At 40.1% G+C, this 27,526-nt stretch overlaps 1 protein-coding gene across 1 annotated transcript; it reads right to left on the bottom strand.

The window, feature by feature from the left end:
• Window positions 1-243: 243 nt before the first annotated feature.
• LOC132901263 (tripartite motif-containing protein 16-like) lies at window positions 244-25,967 on the bottom strand. Its single transcript, XM_060943582.1, has 6 exons — window positions 25,353-25,967; window positions 15,476-15,571; window positions 13,573-13,806; window positions 13,225-13,384; window positions 12,489-12,548; window positions 244-782 (listed from the first exon to the last, which is right to left on the bottom strand). Exons 1-6 carry the CDS (start codon window positions 25,950-25,952, stop codon window positions 244-246), a joined length of 1,689 nt encoding a protein of 562 aa, XP_060799565.1. The 5' UTR covers window positions 25,953-25,967.
• Between the last annotated feature and the right edge of the window lie 1,559 nt (window positions 25,968-27,526).

Below are 27,526 nucleotides of genomic sequence, written 5' to 3'. Positions count from 1 at the left end.
CATTTTTATACATGTTCGAAATAAATAAATTCATTCATTCATTCATTCATTCATTCATTCAAATAAATTCATTCATTCATTCATTCATTATTTTCTTATTAATCTATAAAACAGATGCACTCTGAAAATAATAATTCATTAGTGCCACAGTTTCTGCACACAAGTGTTTTTGTATTTCAGGGAGAAATTCAATCTGACACCTCAGTTATAATTTTACTAAACATTTCAACTTTTACCAACATTTCATTTTTTCATCGGATCACAAAACCTCACAGATGAGTGAGAACCAATCCCGACCCCAGCGTATAGAGGCTGAGTGAATGTGGTGTGGACTCTGTGGAGGAGCCTCATCGTGTCAGAGACGCTGTAGAAGGACAGAGTTCCTGCACTGTGATCCACATACACTCCTATTCTGGAGGATGATGGACCGCGGAGATCAGTCTTAATGTTGTTGTGTTGGAAACAGACAGAGGAATAAAAACACTCCAGACTCCAGGACTGACTGTTGCGTCCAAACCCACACTCATTACCCGCTCCTTTCCTGTTGATCTCTTTATATGAGATTGATATGTCCACACCAAAACCCCTCCGCTCCACCTCCCAGTAACAGCGTCCACACACACTCTCCTTACACAACACCTGACACAAGGAGTCAAATCTCTCTGGATGATCAGAGTATCTCTGTGCTGTCAGAAATAAACTGTATCTCACCGCTCTGTTCTTCTCAGACAGAATGAGGTTAGGATGTGCTGTGTTTGGATCCAGAGTCAGATAACAGAAATCTAAAACAATAAAATATCCACAGGTTAGATGTTAATCACAGGATTTATAAGAAGTGTGTGTGAGACACCTGTCTGTCGTGAGGCTCCGAAGCGCGTATGGAGTAGAAGGGGGCGTGGCAGATGAACCACGTGACCGATGACGAAAGAGGCCTCGGCTCGATATAAAATCTGGAGGGCTCCGAACCCATTCCCCTCTGTTTTAACAGTATTTATTGGTCACATTTTAGACACAAAAAGATTCAATTAGCAAAATTGTGACCAATAAATACTGTTAAAACATGTGAGAATGAAGCTTTTTCTTTTTAAGCCCACGCACTGTTCAGCAAATGGGGTAACTTTTAATGTGGTAAACAAATGCAACTTTAATCAGAATTATGAATGATGTTTGCATTGGAAAATAAAATAATTCACGCCTATGCAAGATGAGTTTTGTTAACTGCTTGTGGAGTGTGGGTTCAGTCCAGTCGTCATCTCACTGAAGCATTTGGCCAGATGGTGCATCCGGCATCCATACTGTCAGACGCTGTATTTCTTATTACATTTGCCACGTTAAAAGTTACCCCATTTGCTAAACACTGTGTCATCTTAAAAAGAAAAAGCATCAAAATTGAATCGTTTGTGTCTAAAATGACAGTGAATTATGTGATGAATAAATACTGTTAAGACATGACTGTGAGAATGAAGTGAAAATGGCAAATAACATGAGAAAATAATCCTGTTTCAACAGCTGTCCTAAATAGAAAGGAAGTATTGTACAGCCTTTTGTGTTATTATTATTATTATTATTATCATCTCTCATGGCGGCACGGTGGTGTAGTGGTTAGCACTGTCGCCTCACAGCAAGAAGATCCGGGTCTGAGCCCCGTGGCTGGCGAGGGCCTTTCTGTGTGGAGTTTGCATGTTCTCCCCGTGTCTGCGTGGGTTTCCTCCGGGTGCTCTGGTTTCCCCCACAGTCCAAAGACATGCAGGTTAGGTTAACTGGTGACTCTAAATTGACCGTAGGTGTGAATGTGAGTGTGAATGGTTGTCTGTGTCTATGTGTCAGCCCTGTGATGACCTGGCGACTTGTCCAGGGTGTACCCCGCCTTTCGCCCGTAGTCAGCTGGGATAGGCTCCAGCTTGCCCAAGACCCTGTAGAACAGGATAAAGCGGCTACAGATAATGAGATGAGATGAGACGACGGTTTAACACACAAACCAAATCCACGCGATGTGAGTGGTAAGATGGCATCCAGATGGCTTCACTCGTCTCTACAGAGGGGAATGGGTTCGGAGCCCTCCAGGTTTTATATAGAGCTCAGTGGTTGTGATTCACGAAAAGATTCATGACTCGGAGTCTCATTCAACAGAGTTCACTAGCGACACCTACTGTTCAGAGAAATGTACAGCATGTTTTAATTCCTACATCACAACAGTGTTCTGACACTTTACATTATTATTCACACAGTTTTCCATTTTAAAATAACTTATAAACATTAGTTTTTTATATACCTTTGTTATTCAGTACTCTTATTTTCTCTCTCTCACACACACACACACACACACACACACACACACACACAGTCTCTATATGAATTTATGCTCAGTATAATTGTGTCTGCACAGCAAAAGGTTTAGATAAACATGAAGAGGATAACGTGTGTGTGTTGGACTCGGAGTCCTTCTGTAGCCGTAGTAACATTTCAGAGAACCTTTATTGATTTTTATTGAGGAACAGGATTTCTCCTCACTGTGTTTGGATCGAGGCGGTTCCTTTAATGACCTTCTGAATAAGTGTTGTACTTTTGTTTATCATCATGTCTGGAATTCTGAGATTGATCGTGTCATCGCCATAATTCTCAGCAGTAACGATGTCAGCTCATGAGCTTTATAAAATCCCAGCTTAAAATGTAGATACCATGTCTATAAAATCAACCTTCAAGCTTAGATTTGTGACTTCTGAAGACCATTCAAGTTTAAAAGATGGTGATATGTTAATAAACTGTGGTGAGGAATGTAGATCAGTTTTCCAAGTCCAGTGCATTTGTTGTTAAATATGAAGCCCTTTTTTATTACATAAAAATAAGATTAAGCTCCAACTTGACGCATCGAGGATAATGTACATTTAATCCACGCATGTCACGACAGTCGAGGCGAAAGAAAGAAAAAAAACAAAATGTTTATGCATTAATAACCAAGTTAATGAACAAAATCTTGCTTTTGGTGGTCCGTCTTCACCCACTGCACCTCATCCCCTTTAGATTCTCTGCAGTTGCTGCCCCCCATCGTGAAAAACAGGCCCTGGGGTCGCTTCACATTCCTGATGGAACCACTCCAAACAGCTTTCACATTCAGCCATTTTTTTCTTTTCCTCCCTTTTCCCTCAGCATTCTGTACACACAAAATACTTCAATCTTTAGTGTTGTATCGTGGCGTCTTTTTCTGTTTTGACCTTAAAGACCCACTGACAGTCATTTCGTATTCATTTTTAAACAAACAATATATGACTCCAAAGATAAATTCTGGTTTTAATTCTTGGTTTAACTGTCCATTTTAAACATCAGAAGTAATTTTAAATTTTGTGCAGGGAGATTGACCTGGATATGAACTGGGCTCATTCAGAGATGCCAGAAGTGACATCACATCAGTGTGTCGTTTTTGTTTACAAGTCACTATGTTGGGTCAGTTTTCACAAGTCTTGTGATATTGAGCTGTGGTTTTGTTGTGATTTCCTTGCATGAAAAAGTTAAATGGCGTCTAACCGAAAAGGGATTACATGTGTGGCTTACGGGTGTTCTAACACCACGTCGGAAGGAGTGAAACTCCATTCCTTTCCTTGGAAAAAACACCCTGAAATAGCAAAAGAGTGGGAAAGAAACGTTTCCAAAACGCATGCAAACTGGAAGTCAACAAAATGGTCACGTCTCTGTTCAGCACATTTCGAGGAGCACTGTTTCACTTTGTCGTCCAGAACTCGAAGAACGTTTGATCCAACTTATCCACTGGTGTTGGAGGAGTCAGCTGTGCCGACGTTGTTTGACAGGCCCGGGCCGAATCAATCTGTCAAAAGAGAAACAGATGACAGCAGACCCCCCGAAGGGGTGGTCAAAAAGCGAAAGTCCGGTGGTGCCTTTGCCAAAAGAGAACGAGCCAGGGTACGTGGCTATGTGTTGTTATTCAATACATGTATGTTGTTTAAAATTTGTTGTAACGTCACAAATGCGTCTTATACCATTGCATATTACTTATCAATAGGCCAAAGCAGCTAATACCAGTAATGTACAACAACTGAAAGGCCAATACCTTGTTTCATATATTTAGTTAGGATAATATACATGATATATGTGTGGAGTGATAGATATAAGATGTCATCCGGCATGTTTTTTCCTATACCACAAAAGAAAAAAAAATTACAACAAATTCCTTTCATCACCCCCTCCTCCGTGTCTTATTATAGAAATCAAAATACTGACAGACTATAATATAATGCAACTTTCTTCAAATTAGACGCTCCAAGAAATAGAAGACTCAGAACCCAATGTACATGTGCCAGATCATGCAGAGGAGGTTATACCAAATATTGAATCTGAGGTTTGTCACAGACCATGCAGACATTGTTTTCAACTTCTACATGCCATGAAATTGTTCAAATGTTCTTTTGTATCTTTATGTTATTCTTATTTTTGTATTAATATTTTGTTGTTAACATGTATGTTGTACATGAAAGTGTTAAATAAAATTGAATTGAATTGTTGTTTTGTGGCATCTCTATTGCCTCATCAAAATACTTTTGAATTATTTCACATGCATGTAGCTTGTGAATTATTTTGATATATTGGCTGTTATATTTCAGAATTGTAGAGACTTTTTCACAGAAACTGCAAGCCAAACAGACCCCAAAATTGGACGAAGAAATAAGAAGACCAGAGTCCATCTATCTGGAAAATCAAAATGTAAATTTAAATTCATGAATCTAAATTATATGGTTGTGATGTCATACCAAAAATATTTCTAAAAAGAATTACTTTGTGATTTAGATTACTTGTGATTTGTTTTCATGCAATCCAGAACGACATACACTGATGTAACGTCACTCGCCCTAGCGGCAAAAACGGGCAAATGGCTCATGGCGCTTGTAGAAGGCAGGGCAAAAAACACAAAATCGGCTCTGAAATTCTTGATTTTCTACAAAGACGACCATTTATTCAAGTTGAGTTTTGGATATTTTATTTCACAATACAGCAATAAAACAATAAATATACATATTACGTGGTGTAAAAAGTTGTGTCAGTGGGTCTTTAACTTTGTCAGTATAATTGTGCGTGAATCAAGCTGACGTTGTTCCTGCTTAGAATTATTATGAGATTAATTATGATGATTAGAATTATCACTAAACCTAAATGATTTCAATCCTGATGTGAATACTCGTCATCAGTGGCGATCCTAGAGTGATTTACTCCCCGGGCGAACCCCCCTGCTGGCGCCCCACCCCCGCCTGTCTTTTTTTTTTTTTTTTTTTGGGGGGGGGGGGACCTTTTTTTTGGGACCGTTTTTTTTTTTCGCGCCCGCGCTCGTGCCACCCCGCGTTGGGCTCTGTATTAGCCAACAGAATGTTAACAGCTTTACATGGTCGTTTAAACATTTCTCGTCGTGTGTTGTACGTCGCGGACACGGCCCGTTATAAACTTGCTGTTATCAGAATGGCAATGATCAAGTCGTAATGTATTACTTAAGACTCTGTGTAATGTCATAGTAGTGTAGTACTATGGTAGCAAAGTCTTTTTGATGACTAGTACAACGTTCCGCTGGCGGGATTGTGCATATTATGGGGCTACGACAAGTTAGGCACACACACACACTGATGACGTCACCTGCGCAACTTTGGTATCGAGGGCTACCGCATGACGTCACCGCGCCGCGAGATTTTGTTAAGCGCCATATTGGAAGACCAAGTACACATCTATGCAAGTACATACATACATAAACTACACCTGAAATGTAGCCAGGGCCGGTTCTGCCCTAATCTGGACCCGGGTGCAACATCGCGCACCGCCCCCCCCCCCCAAAAAAAAAATACACAACAACAAAAAAAAACACAGTCTAAATCAGGACAACCATCACATAACTATAAACATTTTATATTTTAACTAAATGGGCTATAATAAATAAGCCTGCAGGCAGCCACGGCGGGCTGCCTCAGAAAAGTAACCATTCAATGACAACTGAAAGCCTGCAGCCACGGCGGGCTGCCTTAAAAAGTAACCATTTGTCCTACCTTAAAACTCGTTTTGCATTTTCTGCCTCCTTTTTTGTATTTTCGACCCTCCGTTTATTTTCTTTCTTTTTCTGAAAACACGATTTGTGTCCAGACATTTTGTTCTGCTACCAACAAACTAACTCGTCAGGTCTCGTCTCTCGAGCCCGCGATGATTCCCGTGGGAGGGGCAACAACTGATACATTTTTACCAATAAACAGCCAATAGGGAGGTTGCAACGTTCAGGCTCTCCTTTGCTCAGTAATGCACTTATTCTCTGTCTCCTGGCAGAAAGCTCCTTAGTTTGCTCCCCTTGTGTCTCAATCACAGCTGGTATTCTGTAGAATGACTTCTTTTCACCTTTCCCATCAGCTTTGTTGGAACACCCTAACACAGCACAAAAGTTTACCATTGTAGGTTTATGATGAATCAAGTGCCTCGTGGGTTTAAATTCCGCGCGCTGCCGTTATTTCCCCCTAATCACGAGTTTGTTGGCCTTCCAATATGGCGCAGGGTTTGTTTACTTCCGGTGACGTCAGTGAAAAGGGTCTATTGGGCTTCCCCATCCAAAATGTTCTCACACACACACCCGCCCGTCTTGTTTTTTTTTTTCGGGGTTTTTTTTTGGGGGGGGACCATTTTTTTTTTTCGCGCCCGCTCTCGTGCCGCCCCCCGCGATGCCGCCCCGGGCGGCTGCCTGGTCGGCCCGCCCCTGCTCGTCATATTAATTCTAGGTACTATTCCCCACACGAATTTCATTCTTCTCAAGAACTTCGTAATTATTCCCCACCCAAACGAAGGTTGGAGAAGGATATAGAAACAGGTTCTGTCCATCCATCCGTCCATCTGGTCACGTTTTCGTTTCTGGGCCATATCTTTAAAACTACTGAAGATATCTTCATGAACCTTTGTATACATATCAACCAACATGTGAACTGGTGCCTTTTGCTATTTTCGATTTTTGGAAAAAAGTATTTTTCAAATTTTTACATAGTAATAGATTTTGACTTTGAGCAATGTGCGTTTCTGGAGCATATATCCAGGGGTTAAATTGGGATTGGTTATGTGGGGGGGGGCTCTGCCTCGTACCCGCCCCTGCCCCCGCCACCCTGCCCCAATATACTTTTTGGAAAATAACCCTCTAATTTGATAGCCATATCATATTGCACAGAGATATACACCTTATCTGTGTGTTGTAGGCCTATGTGTGTCTTGTAGTGCCCCCCTACACATTATGGCAGTTTGAATGTAGATTGGTTGGCCAATGTAACAGATTGTACAGGTTGTTGTACATTGGTTTGAAGGAAATGATTAGTGGGGGGTCTGGGGGTCCTCCCCCAGAAGTTTTTTATTATCATACATGTTATTTGCTGAATTCTGGTGCATTTTAATAAGTTGTTAGCTGACTTTACAGAGGTAGGTTGAGCAATATCATGTTAAATCTTGTCACATGCCTACAGGTGAAAAATGTGAAGGAGAAATGTTCAGTGAGAAAATTTGAAGGCTTGCACAATCTTAAACCAAAACAGTTGATTTATTTTGGAGGATAAATGTTAAATATGCCAAAACACTGTCAGTCAAATTGTCAATCAAATATATTCATGCAGTGAATGCAACCAAATACAAACAACACTATAACATTGGAAGCATTTATTATTATTGTTATTATGTATTCAATTATTTATTTGGCATGTGGTGCTTTTTGTATTGTCTAGAACATACATAAGATGAGCATATTATAGCAGCAAAATAGAAGCACAATCATTTGAATGCAGCAAAAGTTTTGCTGCATTCAAATGATTGTGCTTCTATTTTGCTGCTATAATATGCTCATCTTATGTATGTTCTAGACAATACAAAAAGCACCACATGCCAAATAAATAATTGAATACATAATAATAACAATAATAATTACACTAATAATACACTAAGGCTCAACTTTTGGTCAATCTCAGTAGCTAACTTTAACTGACATCTCCCCCTTACCCCTGGCTAATTTCTGTCGATAACTGGGGACTATGGAAATTGAACTCGCCAAATGCACAGACAGTTCGTTCAAGCACCTCTGATGGATTAGGATCGTATGCAGGTAAAAGGGGAGACGGTGTACGGAGAAAATTATAAACAAGTCACAACGCTGAAACACAAGCCCAAAAACCCGCAAACCACGACTTCTGATTTTTTTTTTAAAGCGAGCTCACAAAAAAAGAAACCCCAAAGTCGCTTATAAAAAGCGGAATTGGCAACCGACGCAGTGTTCCAGAAACCAGAATCTCTGATCGCAAGTTCTGTTCTAAATAGCTTTGACAGGTCGTCTTGTTATCAGGAAAACTATGATCTATCTCATAAAAGTCATGGGTTTATTGATTAATAAAACGATATTTAATTATTCAGAACTGAAAATCGTGAAAAGGGTTTGTTGCTTTTGATGTGTGCGTGATCATATGCCATCCGCTCCGAGCTTATGTGCCGGGGCTCAGCCCCAGACAGCCCCGGCCCAATTTAACCCCTGCATATATCCAAAACAATTCATGATACGGATTTGAAACTTGGTATACATGTTAACAAGGTGATGTAGATGTGCCTTTTCATACGAAGAAATTTGAGAAATTTTAATTTTTCATGTTTCCATGGAAACAATTTCAGACTTAGTCTCTAGGGTAGGTTTGGTTTTCAGAGCAGAACCTGAAAACTATGAGTGGTTTGGTCTTGAAAGTTGGTATATGTGTTGATGAAGTAATGTAGATGTGCCTTTTGATACTAAGAAATGTGAAATTTTAATTTTGAGCTCACCTGGACCAAAGGTCCGGTGGGTTTATGTCATGGGCTGCTGAGGTCAGTGTAAAGAGGTACGGTTGGTTTCCTGCAGCAGAACTTCAAAAACATGACAATATCCTGAAACTTGGTATATAGTTGGTATGTAGGGCAGGGGATATAGATGACTATCTTCTTGTTTATCTGACAAGTTGTTCTCTTTCCTTCACTATATTATCACGAGCCTCTCAGCTAAATTTAATGAATTTCAAGACATAATCAGTATTTAAGATCATCTATTGAAGATCCTTTGCCATTCAGAAACCTGGCATTCAACTCAAAGATAGTTGTCAATTTTTACTTACCTGAATTTAATTACATTTCCCCACACTCCAAATTGGACTCTTCATAACAAATTCCTGAAGTTATAATCTCAGAGATGACCTTAATACTTCTGATCAAGACGAATCAGTTTCTGTTGAGCTCCATAATGAAGGCAGTAAGAACATAGTTTGTGGTGTGAGATACAGACACCGAAACAGTTCTTTTCAGCCATTTCTGGATAAGCTTTCAATAATAATTGATAAAATCCATGAGGAGTCAAAGCTTTGTATTTTTGTGAGCAACCTAAACTTAAATCTGATGAATTCAGACACTCAGATACCTACAGGTGAATTTATCAATACTTTATCTTCCTATTCTTTTGAACCATGTTTACTGACGATATATATTTTAATTCACTTAAATATCCTGTGCAGGGTCACAGGCAAGCTGGAGCCTATCCCAGCTGACCCTGCACAGGATAAGTGGTTAAGGATAATGGATGGTCGGATGACTTAAATATGCTACATATAATGGGAATATTTTATAATGACCTAACTAACCATTTTCCCAACTTTTTGTCTATTGACTCAATTCACCCTCCCCATTGAATAAGCAAGTTTAGAGAAGAGAGTTCCTACGGCAGGTGGCACAGTGGTGTAGTGGTTAGCACTGTCACCTCACAGCAAGAAGGTTCTGGGTTCAAGCCCAGTGGCCAATGGGGGCCTTTCTGTGTGGAGTTTGCATGTTCTCCCTGTGTCTGTGTGGGTTTCCTTCACCGTCCAAAGACCTGCAGGTTAGGCTAATTGTTGGTTCTAAATTGACCGTAGGTGAGAATGAGAGTGTGAATGGTTGTTTGTCTCTATGTGTCAGCCCTGCGATGACCTGGTGATTTGTCCAGGGTGTACCCTGCGTCTCACCCATAGTCAGCTGGGATAGGCTCCAGCTTGCCTGTGACCCTGCACAGGATAAGCGGTTATGGATAATGGATGGATTTCATATGGTTCAATGAAGATGCCTTTATTCATGGTTTTCAACAAATTGACTGCTCTAGCCAGTCCGATGGTGAGCCTGATATTCATGACATTCTCCAGCTTTCTTGAAAACTCTGATGAAATTATTACCGCTCATGTTCCTCTGAAAAACCATGTCAAGGAAGGAAATCAAACTCAAATCTGAACCTTGGATTTCCCCTCAGTCTTAGAACAATGAATTATTAAATCAAATTGTATAGGAAAATCGATCAAGATGAGAAATCAGTGCCTGTATGCTCAATACAAAGTGTAGAGAAATAAGCTAAACCATTTGACTCCTATAGGTAAAAGGATCTAGCAAATGAGTTCAATGTTTATTTTGCAGACATTGGTAAAAGTATCAGCCAAGCAATACCAAAGGTCAACAAAATATTTTCAGATTTTCTTGCTTCTCTGACAAGTGACAGCTTTCTTCTTAGTCCTACATGGACACAAGAAATTCAAAACATTTTTCTCCGGCTCAAGTCTGGCGAGGCTTGTGGCCCCTTTAGTATTTCTGTAGCCCTGTTCAAGATATTAAACTCAATCTCAAAGCCTGTGGAGATCCTATATCACTTCTCCTTTACTTCTGGTACTGTTCCTGATTCTTTTAAACTTGCTCGTGTCAGACCCGTGTTTAAAGCAGGAGCTCAACTGTTAACTTCTAATCATAAAAATTGACAAAAGAGAAATTGGTCTATCAAAAATATTAGAAAAACTCATGTAAAATAGGCTGAATACATATCGAGAGAAGTTTGATTTAATATATTCTGGTCAGTTTGGTTTCCGTGACAACAGATCTACAGAACATGCACTTTTACTAAATCACTGATAAAATCCAAAGAGCAATTGAAGATGGCAAATTTTCCTGTGGTATCATTCTTTGTCTGAGTAAAGCCGTTGATGGCATAGATCATGATATTTTGTAAGAAAAATTATATTCTTATGGCATCCGTGGGATTGTCAATGATTGGTTTGCCTCATATCTATCAAATAGACGTCAGTTTGTTTCAATCGTTAATATTTCATCCAGCTCTTTACCAATTTCATGTGGAGTACCACAGGGTTCACATCATGGCCCCCTTCTATTTCTCTTATACATAAATGATTTTATGAGTTGCTCCAATATATTTGATTTTCATCTTTTTGCAGGTGACTCAAATTTATTCCTGGCAGATTCATCTTTAGATTCTCTAGAAGCCAGGGTAAATTCTGAATTGGTCAATATTTGGGAGCTTGTTTGCAAATTTGAATTTCCCTCCGGGGATTAATAAAGTAATTCTGATATCATCGTGTGGCTTTGTGCAAATAAATTCTCTCTGAATGTCGACAAAACAAAATTTTGTTCTTTTTTAATCCACCCCAAAAGAAACTGAGCAGAACCATTTCCTGAAAATTAATTATAAGCCGATTAAACAGAAGAACCACATCAGGTATCTTGGAGTAGTTTTCGACTCTCACCTCATCAGGAGGAAACACATCCACCAGTAGAGCAAGAAAATCTCCAGAGGCTTTGGAATTATTGCTGAGCTTCATCACTCTGTTTCTCAAAGTATTCTAACTCAGCTGTACTACTCTCTTATTTATTCTTTTTTAATATACGGTGTTACAGTTTGGGGTAATACTTATGAGGCTACCCTTTGATCGATAAGTGGACTCCAGAAGAAAGCTGTCAGAATTATTAATTTAGCTTCTTTTAATGAACACACACCTATTTTTAAAAAGCTGGAGATGATGAAATTCTCTGATTTTATAGATTACTTAAACAGTATTTTTATGTTTAAATTTCATTCTAGTTTATTTGCTGCCTGCCTTTGATAACTTTTTGACACTTTTAGCATCAAGGCACAAGTATAAAACTTGACTGGCTTCGAGATCTTCATTTTGTGTTCCTTCAGCCAGAACTAACGATGGCAAGTTTAATATTCGCTTCAAAGCTGCTGCTCTCTGGAACAGTATTGATGAATCTTTCCAGAGTCTTAGCTTCAGCAATTTCAAGTGTTCTATCAAAAGTACGATTATCGCTTCAGATCAGCATTCCTTTCTCTTTTCCTCACACTGTCATTTCATTCTTTCCCTCTTTTTATTGTTTTTTTGTATTTGTTGTAATATTGTATTTTATCATTGTGCCTCTGTGCGACTAGCTTTCTTCTTTATAACAGTAATCCATTATTTTTTTCTGCCGAGTGAGATTAGATTACTAGTTATTTCTAGGCAGAATTTTATCCTTCATATGTATTAAATTTCTGTGTGTGATATAAATAAACTATTATTGATACACATTCTGTGTGTTGTAGGTCGAAAGAAAGAAAGACCATCATGTGGGCGGTCCTCCTCTGAGTTGAAGAGAGTGTGTGTGTGTGTGTGTGTGTGTTTTACACCTACACTGCAGGAAATCTTCTCTGCTCTTTGGTTTTGAGGGTAAAATCATGTGAACTGCTGCAGCTGTAGAGACACAGAGACAAAATGGAGACTGAAAAATGACACGAAAACAGTTTAAAGCATGAAAATGAAAAATTAGATTAGATTCACTTTATTCATCCCACATCGGGGAAATTCACGGGTGACTGTAGCAAGAAAATGTCAAACAGATAACAAATAAAACTGAAATAAAAATGAGACACACGGTGGTGTAGTGGTTAGCGCTGTCGCCTCACAGCAAGAAGGTCCTGGGTTCGAGCCCCGGGGCCGGCGAGGGCCTTTCTGTGTGGAGTTTGCATGTTCTCCCCGTGTCCGCGTGGGTTTCCTCCGGGTGCTCCGGTTTCCCCCACAGTCCAAAGACATGCAGGTTAGGTTAACTGGTGACTCTAAATTGAGCGTAGGTGTGAATGTGAGTGTGAATGGTTGTCTGTGTCTATGTGTCAGCCCTGTGATGACCTGGCGACTTGTCCAGGGTGTACCCCGCCTTTCGCCCGTAGTCAGCTGGGATAGGCTCCAGCTTGCCTGCGACCCTGTAGAACAGGATAAAGCGGCTAGAGATAATGAGATGAGATGAATTTCTGAGGCTAATACTAATGCTTTGTGATTTGATGCAGTTTTGTTCCTGCTTACGTTTTATTTCCGTTACATTAATTTTATGGCTCTCTTTACTGTGATACAGAACAAATGTTTGTTTGTTTACCTTGTGGATGGATTACGCTGAATTCCTCCTCACAGATTTCCTCGACTCGTTTTTTCAGATCTGAGAGAGATTTCCTCACTCCATCAAATGAGAGATGTTGATTGACAGTGAAGCTGGGTGAGTCGTCACATCCAGGAGAAACACAGAGAGACGGGAAACTCTACAGAGAGGAAACACAGAATAGAGAAGGAGAAAAGTGTAGGAGAGGAACGAATGAATCTCAGACTGAATCAGACCAAAGACACACTTGGGATCTCAGACAGGAACATTTATTGTTGCTGTAATGAGCTTTTAGGAGGAAACTTTGTGAGGAACAGCGCCCTCTGTAGATCAGACAGTGAGTGTTACCTGGAGGAAGTGGATGTGATCGTGTGTGTGTGAAAGCTGCTCCAGCTCAGTGACTCTCCTCTGAAGATCAGCAATCTCCTGCTCCAGTTGCTTCAGGAGTCGCTCAGCTCGACTCAGTTCAGCTTTCTCCTGAGCTCTGATCAGCTCAGTCATCTCCGAGAGCTTTTTCTCCATGGAGCTGATCATCTCAGTAAAGATCCTCTCACTGTCATCTACTGCTGCCTGTGAATGCTTCTGTTAGTACACACACACACACACACAAAATGGAGGTCTAATGGGATACTCTGTAAAAATAAACTCTCTCTCGAGATATTTGAGTTGTTTTTGTTAAACCCCGGGTTTTCATTCCTTGTTTTTTTAGTTCATTATTTTAAGGAGATATGCAGAACCTTCATTTTTAAATACATTTCTGAGTGGATAGCATCTCCATCCTTGACTCTTGTATGCTGCATAAATGGGAATCACATAATATTTTTTTGAGAGTTAAACTCGACCGCAAATTTGGCATTGGAGCTGCCCCGCTGAGCCAGCCAGCCCTGAGCGCGTGATGTCACTGCGGGAACCAGTTTTAAGGCCGAGGCCTTTGACAACTATAGACCAAAGTCATATAAATAAAAATTTATGGTGAAAGTAAGAAATACCGTTATCAACTTGCTCAACTAAGACTGATTTGACTTAATTGATTGTATTGACTCATTAAAACAGGATAGGTGTTATAACTTATGCAACATACATGTACATGCATGCATTTTCACTGATAAAACGCAAAAGGCTCATTAAATAATCAGATGAACTGAGAATCACATTCTGAAGCAAATTAAATAAATCTTAGACCGGTAACTTAAATACACAATACAAGTTACATGTATTAATCTAAATGCAGGTAAACAACATGTTGTTTTTGTTGTTTTGTATCCAAATGAGAGTCGGAGCTTACCCGTCTGCGTTCTTGCTTCTTGAAGGCCGATCTTGTGGCCGATTGTTTCAAAACAATCTGATGTTCAGTTGTTCATTCGCTTCTTCCACGCAAGGGCGAGATGGCAACAATATCCAGTTTAGAAATCAGACGGCTGCTCCACTCATTCTCCATTTTCTCCATACTGAGTACTCCACCATTACTGCTCGGCTCAGGCAATTACTAAAACCCGGGATGGGACATCGCCGGTTTTAGCAACAACCACGGGGAGGTCACTGCCTGAGCGATAATATGTCACGTCCCGTTCCATTCTGGGTTTTACCAACAACCCTCGGCTCAAACTGTGGGAGAGCTGGTGCCACTGAACTTACTTTCCTTTTTTAATTTTTTTTTTCCTTTTCTTGTAGTTTTATTTAATTGTTGGTACTGCACCCTCTTTCAAACCGGGCTTATAGCCAACGCTCCTCAACAGATCAGAGGTTTCATATGAGTCTTCAGTAAAATGTGCAGAGCAGAGGAGAGACCACTTCGTAGGTGCCCAATATGCCTGTGAATTTCTCGCAAAATGTGTCCAAATCTTTGCAGTTGGAACATTCTTGGGCCATGAATGCAACATAAATCCACCTTCTGTCATGTTGCTGCACCGGCCAGCAACACATCTACGTGGCATGGCAATAAATTAGCTCAAAATGGAAGCTGGAACTTGCAGTTAGCTCTGTGTTTTAGTATAGCGGAAATGGCGATGAGACCGATAGCCTTCCTGCTGTGACATTACAGATGTCAAGGTCATTCACTCAGGCCGCTACCTATATGAATAATTTTAATCATAAATATTACGATATTAGATTTATTGTTAACTAAACTATTAAAACTATTCCTGTGCCATTCTTGGGGTCTCAAGGCATTTATGAACAAAAAGTGAGGCCATGGTTCTGCGTATCTCCTTTAAGCAGGTTAATTGAAACACAGCTACTCTTCACTCCTCACCTTAATAGTGTCCACAGCCTGTTTCAGCTCCTGCACCTCCTTCTGCTTCTCCTGGATCCTCTGCTGGGATTTCATCTGCTCCTCCTTTAGCTCATTCTGAGACCAAATAAAATACATTTAAATACATTTCATCATCTTCTACACGATTATAGCCAAAAAGAAAAAAACCAAACTAAAAAAAAAGTCAATAAAAACATTTCAATGAAAACTAGAAATATCGCCTCTAGAACTAACTAAAATTAAAAGACACCCAAAATGAAGTGACTTCTATCTTCATATGTTTGCAGCACTTATGATATTACAAGTTTAGTTTTCTGTGAAAATGTCAACTGATTGTTATTTCAAATGTTATTTGTGTGACAGAAACATCAAGGTAGTTCAGCAATATTCTCTGGAGTGAAACTGTTCAAAAGGCAGCTGTGACTTTCAATGGGATTCACAGACAGACTGATCTGAGAAAAAACGCGATGAGTGCTTCCGGGAATGTGAAAGAGCCGACAGATTCATTGCAACTGGCGTTTGGTGAACTGGGGTGCGATCATGGATTGAAAGGAGTTCTAGATGAGTGTGAAACTAATGTTTTGGAGGAGTTTTCAGAAGAGAATGACAGTGAGAGTACTATAAAAGGGAAGGTGAAGATAAGTCAGGTAAATGGAATTTGGTTCAAAGATCATCGAAGAAAAGAAAGGTGAAAGCTAAACAAGATGAAGCAAAAAGATCGAGGACTGATGTTCAAGTTGTGATCCGATTTCAAACCCCTTGTATACTAAACCCACTGAAAGTCAGTGAAGCCATTTATAGGCAAGTAGGTGAAGTTCGCTCCGTCACAACGTTAAAAGATGGTAACCTGTTAGTTGTTTGTCAAGATAGAGATCAGAGAATGGGATGAATGAAGCTTAAAACTTTACTGGGGAAACACGTTAAAGCCCAAGACTGGGAAGAAAGAGGTAAAGTAATGGCGGTGATATCAGGTGTATCGACTGACTTGTAAGACGACGATATTAAAAGCAATGTTAAAGGAGTTAAAATCAACAAAGTCAAGCGTTTGCCAGTAATTAGGAATGGAACTAAAGGACCGAGTTTGTCTGTCTTGTTAGTGTTGGATGAGGTTAAGATGCCTGAGCGGATCATGATTGGATATTTAAGTTATATGATGAGGCCTTACATCCCCCCACCAATTAGATGCTTTAAATGTCAGCGATATGGACACATTTCTTCTGTGTGCAAGTCAAAACCTAGGTGTGCTAGATGTGGAGGCGAACATGAATATGGTAAATGTGAGGAAGGAACAAAAATCAAGTGCTGTAACTGTGGAGGTGAACACAGTGAGACCTATAAAGGGTGCGAGATGTATTAAAGAGCAATTCAAGTGCAAAGTGTTAAGGTGAAAGAGAGCGTTACTTATGCCAAAGCTATTAAAGAGGTTGACAAAGAAAACCAAGTAAAATCAAGGGTTAAAGGAAGTATGACTCCTGTAGTTTTACCCCCGAGTCAAACTCAAACGACTCTGAAATGCTGTAAAGTAACTGAAGAGACTTTAATTGTGGAGAAGAAAAATTTCATTGCTTTTATGGTGGAAGTGGTTAATTGCTCAGCCCAAGCAGAACTGATAGAATTAAAATAATTTAAAAAGCAGCGGAAAATTATCTAGAGATTCATGAATTGTCAGTTGATTCCATTCACAATATGGTATTAGGGGTATCTGATAGTCAAGCACCACGTGGCAGTTAATAATGACTTTATCTATTCTACAGTGGAATGCCAGGAGCTTAATTGCTAATGGTCAGGAACTAAAACACTTTATTGAGGAACAAGTTGTTAAACCAAACATTATCTGTATCCAGGAAACCTGGTTAAAACCATCAATTGATTTAATAATATATGGATACATAGCAGTGCGTAAAGACAGGGATACTGCAGGAGGTGGAGTGGCCACATTTATTCAGCAGGGGATTAATTACAGAGCTTTAAATATAGATAAAGAGGTTGAAGCAGTTCTGGTTGAGATTTGGGTTGGTAAAACTAAGATTAAAATTATCAACTTTTATAACCCTGGTAAAAGAATCTTGAGAGAGATGCTAGATGGTATATCTCATCTCATCATCTCTAGCCACTTTATCCTGTTCTACAGGGTCGCAGGCAAGCTGGAGCCTATCCCAGCTGACTACAGGTGAAAGGCGGGGTACACCCTGGACAAGTTGCCAGGTCATCACAAGGCTGACACAGACACGGACAACCATTCACACTCACATTCACACCTACGGTCAATTTAGAGTCACCAGCTAGCCTAACCTGCATGTCTTTGGACTGTGGGGGAAACCCGAGCACCCGGAGGAAACCCACGCGGACACGGGGAGAACATGCAAACTCCACACAGCAAGGCCCTCGCCGGCCACGGGGCTCGAACCCGGACCTTCTTGCTGTGAGGCGACAGCAAGTCAAGGCAAGGCAAGGCAAGTTTATTTATATAGCACATTTCATACACAGTGGCAGTTCAATGTGCTTTACAGAAGTAAAAGCAAAACAGTAATCAATAGAAAATAAAATTACATAAAATAAATGGGGAAGAAAAATAATAAGAATTAAAAAATAGAAATAAAATAAAATGAAATAAAAGTTCAATAAAAAAACAGCAGAATAAAATAGAATAAAAGTTAAGTAAAATTTAAAACATGCAGAGACTGTAAAAGTAAAGAGTTTAAAACATGTATAGATGACAATATTAATAATTTAGCAGAAAGCATCTGAGAACAGACAAAATCTTTTGTCTAGATTTGAAGCTGCCAACAGCAGGAGCATTTTTGATGTCCTCTGGCAGTTGGTTCCATAGCTGTACTGCATAGTAGCTAAAAGCTGCTTCACCACACTTTGTTTTAACAACTGGTTGTACCATTAAATTTTGCTGCTGCGATCTGGTAGATCTGATTGGGTTAGGCCGCTGCAACATATCAGAGAGGTAATTGGGCCCTGTACCATTTAGAGATTTGTACACCAGCAGCAATGCTTTAAAGTCAATCCTGTAGCTTACGGGAAGCCAGTGAAGGGACCTTAGAATTGGAGTAATGTGTTCTGTTCTTTTTGTTCGTGTGAGAACCCTAGCCGCTGCATTTTAAACCAGCTGAAGTCGTTTGATGGTCTTTTTTGTCAGGCCTGTGAAAAGGCCATTGCAGTAATCAACCCTACTAGAGATGAAGGCATGTATAAGGTTTTCCAGATCATTTTTTGACATAAGTCCTCTTAGTTTGGAAATGTTTTTTAGGTGATAAAATGCTGTTTTAGTGATTGCTTTCATGTGACTGTCAAAGTTTAGCTCGCTGTCAATGAAAACACCAAGATTTTTAACCATTTCTTTTGTTTTAATCCCCTTTGTGTCAAGAATAGTGGTAATCCTGAGTCTTTCATCTTTTTTTCCAAATAGAATTACTTCTGTTTTATTTGTGTTCAGCTGAAGAAAATTGTGTGACATCCAGTTGTTGATTTGATCGATACACTGGTAGAGACATTCAAGGGGGGCATAATCATTAGGTGATAGAGCAAAATAAATTTGGGTGTCATCTGCATAGCAGTGATACAAAAGTGAATTGTTCTTGATAATTTGCCCAAGTGGGAGCATATAAAGGTTGAATAGTAATGGTCCAAGAATTGACCCCTGGGGGACACCACAGGTCAAGGACATTGATGTTGAGGAACAATTTCCCATGGTAACAAAGAAGCTTCTAAGTATGATTTTAACCAATTGATAACTTTACCAGTCAACCCAACCCAGTGTTCAAGTCGATATAGCAGTATGTTGTGATCAACAGTATCAAAAGCTGCACTGAGGTCCAGTAATACCAGGACCGATGTTTTGCCTGCATCAGTATTAAGACGTATGTCATTTATAACTTTAATCAGTGCTGTTTCAGTGCTATAATTGGCACGAAATCCTGACTGAAAGTTATCAAAACAGCTGTTTGATATCAAGAAGGCAGTTAATTGACAGCGCCAACCACTACACCACCGTGCCGCCCTCAGTTAAACTCAATCATTACAAATGAGTCAGCAGAAGAGGTTCTTGGCAAATCTTCTGGGATGGGGAAAAAGAGAATGGTACCTTGGTGGTCAGATGATTGTAAGGAAGCAATTAAAGCTAGAAATAAAGCTTTCAAAATTGTTAAATCAAACCATTCCTATACCAATTTAATGGAATACAAAAAAAAAAATCACATTCAAAAGGTTAAAAGAATTCTAAGAGAAGCTAAAAGGAAATATTGGCGTGATTTCCGTTCTAAAATAGGGCGGAAGTCAAAGTGGATGATGTTTGGAGCGTGATTAAAAAGATGGGAAGCATTAGAAGGGAGTTTTCCTTACCTGTGATTAAAAACAATGATGTGGAGGCAGTAACTAATCAAGAGAAAGCAGAGATGCTTGCGAAAAGTTTTGTTAAGGTTCATAGTTCACAGAACTTAACTGATGAAGAATTGTCTTGGAGAGTTAAAGTAATAGATGAGAATAGAGGGTTACTGGAAAAGCAGGTAATAAGTGAGAGTGTACTTGATAAGGATTTTACATTATTTGAGCTTAGGAGAGCATTAAATGGGGTTAGGAACACTTCACCAGGGAAAGATGGTATATGTTATAAAATGATTAATGAATCTGTAATTTTAAGTCTTTTTAATAAGATTTGGGAGCAAGGTAGATTGCCTTTGTGTTGGAAACATTCTGTAGTGGTTCCGATTGGAAAACCAGGGAAGGAAAAAACTGAAGTTCAAATTTATAGGCCAATAGCATTAACATCTAATTTATGTAAGATTATGGAAAGAATGATCACTAGAAGGCTAGTGTATGAAATTGAAAAAAAGAGGTCTTGTCTCCCCACACCAGAGCGGCTTCCGTAGTGGACATACTACAGTGGACCCTATTGTAGGTTTAGAAAATGAAATAAGGAAAGCACAAGTCAATAAAGAATCAGTTTTAGGGCAATTCCATGTAAATGTCAACTTCACCATGCAAAAATAAAGCAACATGTAATACATCAAAACCACTCCCAGAGATATCACCTAGGCCTGTATTTTACAGATGTGAATAAGTTGAACCAATTTGTAACCAACCTAATATGTCACGGTCAGTCTCTTTCTTATAATGTAAAACCCAAGCTAAAATCAACTTTGATCATGTCCAATTCTATATTATTGCCACAAGCCACAGAAATGTATGCTAAAATCCACAAAACAGCAAAACAATAGCCATCCTAAATATTATTTAAGAACTTTGATAGTTTTAGCTGATATTTAGAGAGTTTTTCAAAGGGTTATGGTGGTTAAATTGCTGATTTTCTAAACATATGCCATGTCTATTTCAGACGCGTCACATCCATAACGGAATTTCGTCACATCCATAACGCTGACTTTTCCTTCCGAAACTCTGCATGAAATACAAAATATTTTAAACAAAGATTTTTTAATATTCACCTTGGACCCCTCTATCAAATGGATATCTCCATTTCGACATTAGGTTTACAATTTCACAGAGTTTGATAAAAATGTACAGTCACCCAAGAAAAGTGATACTTTTTCTGTCACATCCATAACGCATCTTTTATTGGCATTTTCTGGCATGCCCTAGATGTACTATGGGAATTGTTCTTGTTCTATCACTTCTCCAGTATGGTACAGCCTTAAAATACGCAACACCTGTTTAAATACTGGGAGACAATAAAACATGCACTGGGTCATTTGTTGCCATTTTGAGTTCAAGTGTCATGTCCATAACGCTGGAATTGCTCTTTAGCAACATTCTTTGATCTAGAGAAAGCGTATGATATGCTATGGAAGGAGGGGTTGTTAATTAAGCTGAATAGGATGGGTATTGGTGGCAAGATGTTTAACTGGATTAGAGACTTCCAAAAGGACAGAACAATAGAAGTAAGAGTTGGGGTTAACTTCTCTAACATCTATTCAATAGAAAATGGAACATCTCAAGGTAGTGTATGCAGTCCAGTACTGTTCAACATTATGATTAATGATGTTTTTAATAAAATAGATAACATGAGAATCAATAGAGCATTATATGCTGATGATGGAGCTTTGTGGATAAAAGGACGAAATATTGATATTAGAACTAAAATGCAATTAGCTATCAACAAGGTATAAAAATGGGCATGTGAGTGGGGTTTTCATTTGTCTGTAGAAAAGACTCAATTTATTTGTTTTTCAAAGAAAAGAGTAAGTCCCACACTAGAGCTTAAGTTGTATAACCAGTCCTTAGAGCAAGTTAATATTGTTAGGTACTTGGGAGTTTGGTTTGATGTCAAGTTAACATTGAAGGAACATATTCAGAAAATAACTGAGAAATGCAAAAAGGGTATTAATGTTTTGAAATGTTTATCAGGGTACAACTGGGGAGCCTCAGGGATGTCCCTTAAAAGAATTTACGTATATTGCACTGATAAGATCAGTTTCAGATTATGGCTGTATTGTGTATCTTTCAGCATCTAAGACATTGCTTAATGAACTAAATAGAATGCAGGCTAAAAGTCGCAGGATATGTTGTGGTGCATTTAGAACTTCTTCCATACCAGCGTTGCAAGTAGAATCAGGAGAAATGCCCTTAAGCCTCAGACATCTTAAGTTGAGTATGGCTTACTGGATTGATTTAAATGGACATGAGGCATCACACCCTACTAAAAAAGTTCTCAATGAGTGTTGGGAGTATGGCAGATCCCAGATTTGTAGCTTTGGATGGGATGGTAACAAATTAGCAAATCAGTTGGGAATAGATGATATCATTTGTAGTAAGACTGTGCCCCTAGTAACAACTCCACCTTGGTTGTTTTGCTCCCCTACGGTGATCATGGAAACCAAAGAGATAGCTAAATCTGGAGGAGTGGATCAGAATGTAGAGCAATATTTAGGAAGTAGGTACTATAATACAACACAGGTTTATACAGATGCATCTAAAGATTCAGAGGGTAAAACAGGTATTGCAGTTTATATCCCTGATTACAAAATCTCTATTAAAAAGAGAACATCAGATCATCTGTCTATATTTGCAGCTGAAATGACAGCCATTATTATTGCATTACAGTGGATAGAAGAAACTAGGTCCCCTAAAGCAGCTATTTGTTCCGATTCTGTGTCATCTCTCACATCCGTTCAAAGTGGAGAATCATCATGCCGACAGGACTTATTGAATCAAATGAATAATATCTTATTTGAAATCAGTCAACAGGGAATATCCATCCAGTTTGTATGGGTTCCAGCCCATAAAGGAGTTGGTGGCAATGAGGAAGCAGACAAGCTGGCAAAAGAGGCAAACAAAGAAGAGGAGGTTCAGTTAAGTATTCCACTCAGTAGATCAGAAGTTAAAGTGCATATTCTGGACCAATTTAGTTTTTTTATATGAAAGTATGTCCCTTTACCCACTCACCCAGAAGGGTAATTTTGCGCAAGGCCATCTGTCTACAGCAGAAAAAAATAAAATAACCAAACGCGTCTGGAAAAATTGCAAGGGAGTCTGAACCCAGAATTGTGACGTCACCTGCAGAAGCACCGGCAGGCGAGAGCTTGTGCGGTTTCAGTGCACAGCCTGTGTAGACCAAGCGCTCCCATTTCTCTCTCATTATCCGGTCTTTTGGAAAACGTTGAGTACTAATCCCATCATGATTGGTGTTACTACACCCTCCTACGATACATCTGTTTACCATTTTAATAGTTACACAATAACGAAGAAATTTGCAGAAAATCACCAGGTCATTTTCTCAGAAACAAACCAGCGCTGATGTAGGACTCAGAGGGAGGCGTCCCGCAGATGACATCACGAAAATCAATGTTTGCCGGGAAATTCAAATGCCAAGTTTTTTTCAGAGGCGGACCAATTTGCCTCACATGGCTTGATTTCAACTGAAAATTTCTGGTATTGTGCAAGGTTAAAAAAAAAAAGCAGAGAATGCAGAATGTTCCAGATATTTGACCAAAGTTTAATATAAACTAGGAGAATTACACTGATCTTGGGGGCGGCACGGTGGTGTAGTGGTTAGCGCTGTCGCCTCACAGCAAGAAGGTCCTGGGTTCGAGCCCCGGGGCCGGCGAGGGCCTTTCTGTGTGGAGTTTGCATGTTCTCCCCGTGTCCGCGTGGGTTTCCTCCGGGTGCTCCGGTTTCCCCCACCATCCAAAGACATGCAGGTTAGGTTATCTGGTGACTCTAAATTGACTGTAGGTGTGAATGTGAATGGTTGTGTGTGTCTATGTGTCAGCCCTGTGATGACCTGGCGACTTGTCCAGGGTGTACCCCACCTTTCGCCCGTAGTCAGCTGGGATAGGCTCCAGCTTGCCTGCAACCCTGTAGAAGGATAAAGCGGCTAGAGATAATGAGATGAGACACTGATCTTGCTCCTGAATTTACCTGTGATATGCACTTTAAGGTACTCATTAAACAGAGTTAACATATGGCAAGCTGAATGGGATAAGGAGAAGAAAGGTAGACACTTATATAATATACAAAAAGATCTCAAGTAGCAAACCGAGTTACCCAAACAGACAGGAGGAGGTTTGGTTTACAAGACTGAGAATAGGCCATACTGGATTAAATAACAGCTTATACGTTGTGAACAAACATCCATCTGGAAAATGTGAACTTTGTGGAGTGAGAGAGGATGTAGATCATGTTCTTTTAAGGTGCTTAAAATTCTACAGACAAAGAGAAAAACTGAAGAGGGAAGTGAACGCAGTCAAGAAAGCCTTTTCTTTAGACACCTTATTAGGTGAGCCTAGATCAGAAAACATCACTTGTGCTATGATAACATTTATCAAAGAAACAAAATTAGCAAATAGGATTTAGTTTGTTGTTTTGCGTTGTTTTTCCTTTTTATTCAATTTTTTCTTTGAAATGACATCCATTTGATTGCACCTCAGTCCAGTAGATGGCGGTAATACACTTTGCTTGTAAACTGCCATAAAACCTGACCGAAGAAGAAGACTGATCTGAGAGCAGTGCGCGTCATCACTGTTCCCTTTTATTTCTCAGTGAGTTTAGAGGGGGGAGACATGCACAGTGCACATCTGGATTCATGGGAGTTATTTGTCTCATCTCATCTCATTATCTGTAGCCGCTTTATCCTTCTACAGGGTCGCAGGCAAGCTGGAGCCTATCCCAGCTGACTACGGGCGAAAGGCGGGGTACACCCTGGACAAGTCGCCAGGTCATCACAGGGCTGACACATAGACACAGACAACCATTCACACTCACATTCACACCTACGGTCAATTTAGAGTCACCAGTTAACCTAACCTGCATGTCTTTGGACTGTGGGGGAAACCGGAGCACCCGGAGGAAACCCACGCGGACACGGGGAGAACATGCAAACTCCGCACAGAAAGGCCCTCGCCGGCCCCGGGGCTCGAACCCAGGACCTTCTTGCTGTGAGGCAACAGCGCTAACCACTACACCACCGTGCCGCCTGGAGTTATTTGTTCAGCAGTAAAATCCAGAGTCATAGTCAGGTTTACTTCTTTAAGGTGCTGTGTGTACATTCAAAACCACACCCAATTCCACCGGAAGAGAACCACACCCAATTTCCACATTCAGAAAGATAAAGATTTTTTTTTAACCTGTAGATCATTAAATGTTATGAAATATGATATCCAGTTACAGAGCTTTAACACAGTCACGTGAGCACTTTAGCTGTAAAATGCTGGAAGAAGGTTGTTGGGTGTTTAAAGCACATTGACTGGTCTGACCTCTAACATTTCTTTACATATTACTGTTTGACTGGAAATAAAAATTTACTTCACTGAGAATGACAGTCAGAGAACCAATTAAATCCACTGAATAGAAATTAGATTAGAAATAGAATTTGTATAAAATGACTTGGAAAAGAAGAATGATGTCCAGTTCTCACCTGTTTTTCATTTCTTTCTGCTTTAGCTGCAATGGTATCATGGCCTCTGTGCTGATCCATTGTACACAAATAACAAATGAAGCTTTGGTCAGTACGACAGAAGATCTCGATCAGTTTGTTGTGTTCAGAGCAGATCTTCTCTTGGAGCTCTGCACAGGCTTCAACTAACTTGTGCTTCTTAAAGGCAGGAGACTGATAGTGAGGTTTAAGATGATCTTCACAATAGGAGGCCTGACACACCAGACAGGACTTGACGGCTTTGTATTTTCTCCCAGTGCAGGAATCACACTCCACATCTCCAGGTCCAGCGTAACAGTGAGCAGGAGAAGCAGCTTGGAGTTCAGTCTTCTTCAGTTTCTCCACCACTTCAGCCAGCATGTTGTTCCTGTATAGAACAGGCCTTGGGGTGAAAGTCACTCTGCACTGGGGGCAGCTGTAGACGCCCTTCACATCCTCCTGATCCCAGAAGCCATTAATACACACCTTACAGAAACTGTGTCCACAGTGAATAGCTACAGGATCCTTCAGGAGATCCAGACACACTGGACAGCTGAACTGATCCACAGAAAAATGATCTACTGAAACACCAGCTTCTGCCATTTTCCTGTACTGAGAGAGAGAGACTCTGAACTTTCTGCTGAGTTTCGTTTTCTCTGAAATGAACTTTCTGTTTGTGTTCTGTGTGGCAGAGAAAGTGGGCGTGGCTTTAAAGAGAGAGCCGCTTTTTTGTAATGTGTAAGGCGTGGCCTGGCTATGTTAGCAAATTGCTATTCAGTGTGAAGAGATTTGAAACAGTGTGTGTGTGTTTGTGTGTATTTCCTACAGGGCGTATAGACTTTCACAGTCTTACCAATGATAGTTTAAATGAACAATGAACGCATCTCTCTCTCTCTCTCTCTCTCTCATGAACAGGATTCTGAAGTGATTAATTGATCTGACCATCCATCCATCCATTCTCTGTAACTGTAATTTAAAAACATCTTTTATATTGAATTTGTTGTAATATTTGCACATAGTTTACTTACATTATGTTTAAATTTCTGATCCCATTCTGAAACCATAATAATCTAATAAACTACTAAATGGTCAAGCAGTAAAAATAAAATGTTAAAAAAATGCCCAAGGATAAGATGAAACCGTGTGGGTTTCCTCCGGGTGCTCCGGTTTCCCCCACAGTCCAAAGACATGCAGGTTAGGTTAACTGGTGACTCTAAATCGACCGTAGGTGTGAGTGTGAATGGTTGTCTGTGTCTATGTGTCAGCCCTGTGATGACCTGGCAACTTGTCCAGGGTGTACCCCGCCTTTCGCCCGTAGTCAGCTGGGATAGGCTCCAGCTTGCCTGCGACCCTGTACAACAGGATAAAATGGCTAGAGATAATGAGATACTGTGATACAGGGTTCACCTACTGGTTACTGTCCAGTCTGTGGCAGTAGTCAGTTAATGAACTACGTGGTATTGGGTGTTTTCCATACAAGTCTCTACACCTAAGGCACTTAGTCCTGTCCCCTAAATCAGCTAGGTATCATACACTAGTGTATGTGTAGTCAGAATGTATTCTTTCAGCCATCACCATGTGATTGGAATGATCAGTTAATATGTCATGAACCCAGTTAACAGTTTGATCTCTTTATCTTATTTTTCCAGCTGAGAAGTCTGCCCCCTGGAGTACCTGTGGTGTCAGACACTGCTCCTGGAATACGTGCATTAATCTCCGTCACTGGACAAACTAGCAAATACTACTTATACCATGTATGAGGTTCACAATTAGATACAGAATGAAGAATGCGTTGGAATGCACAGTCTGTCATGTGGCTGTGTGTGTTGATGTGTCGTTGCTCGTGTTCGTTGATCCTCCTAAGGGGATCTTGATAGCAGAGTGTCCACTCACGGTGCAACGAGGCCCCCGAGGGCTTCTTGAATGCTGTCTTAATCTCCTTCCTGTACCAGGGCCTCCTTGTGCTGCTTGTCTGTTGGTTCAACAGACTCTTCTGCAGTGGCTGGCGTGTACCCATGTGGCTCTGTTGTCCACTTTTACAGCTGACTGTGTGGTGAGCAGCACTTGGGATGGTCCCGTCCACCTGGGCTTGTTCCACTTCGTCCCTCTGAAGTCCTTTATCACCACTCCATCACCAGGTTTCAGGTCATGCAATGGTCCCAGCCCCGGGACTGGCA

The sequence above is a fragment of the Neoarius graeffei genome, chromosome 17 (assembly GCF_027579695.1).
Source record: "Neoarius graeffei isolate fNeoGra1 chromosome 17, fNeoGra1.pri, whole genome shotgun sequence".
NCBI classification, from domain to species: domain Eukaryota; kingdom Metazoa; phylum Chordata; class Actinopteri; order Siluriformes; family Ariidae; genus Neoarius; species Neoarius graeffei.
The sequence above is the reverse complement of the archived record's forward strand: the minus strand, read 5'-3'. Positions and strand labels throughout refer to the sequence as shown.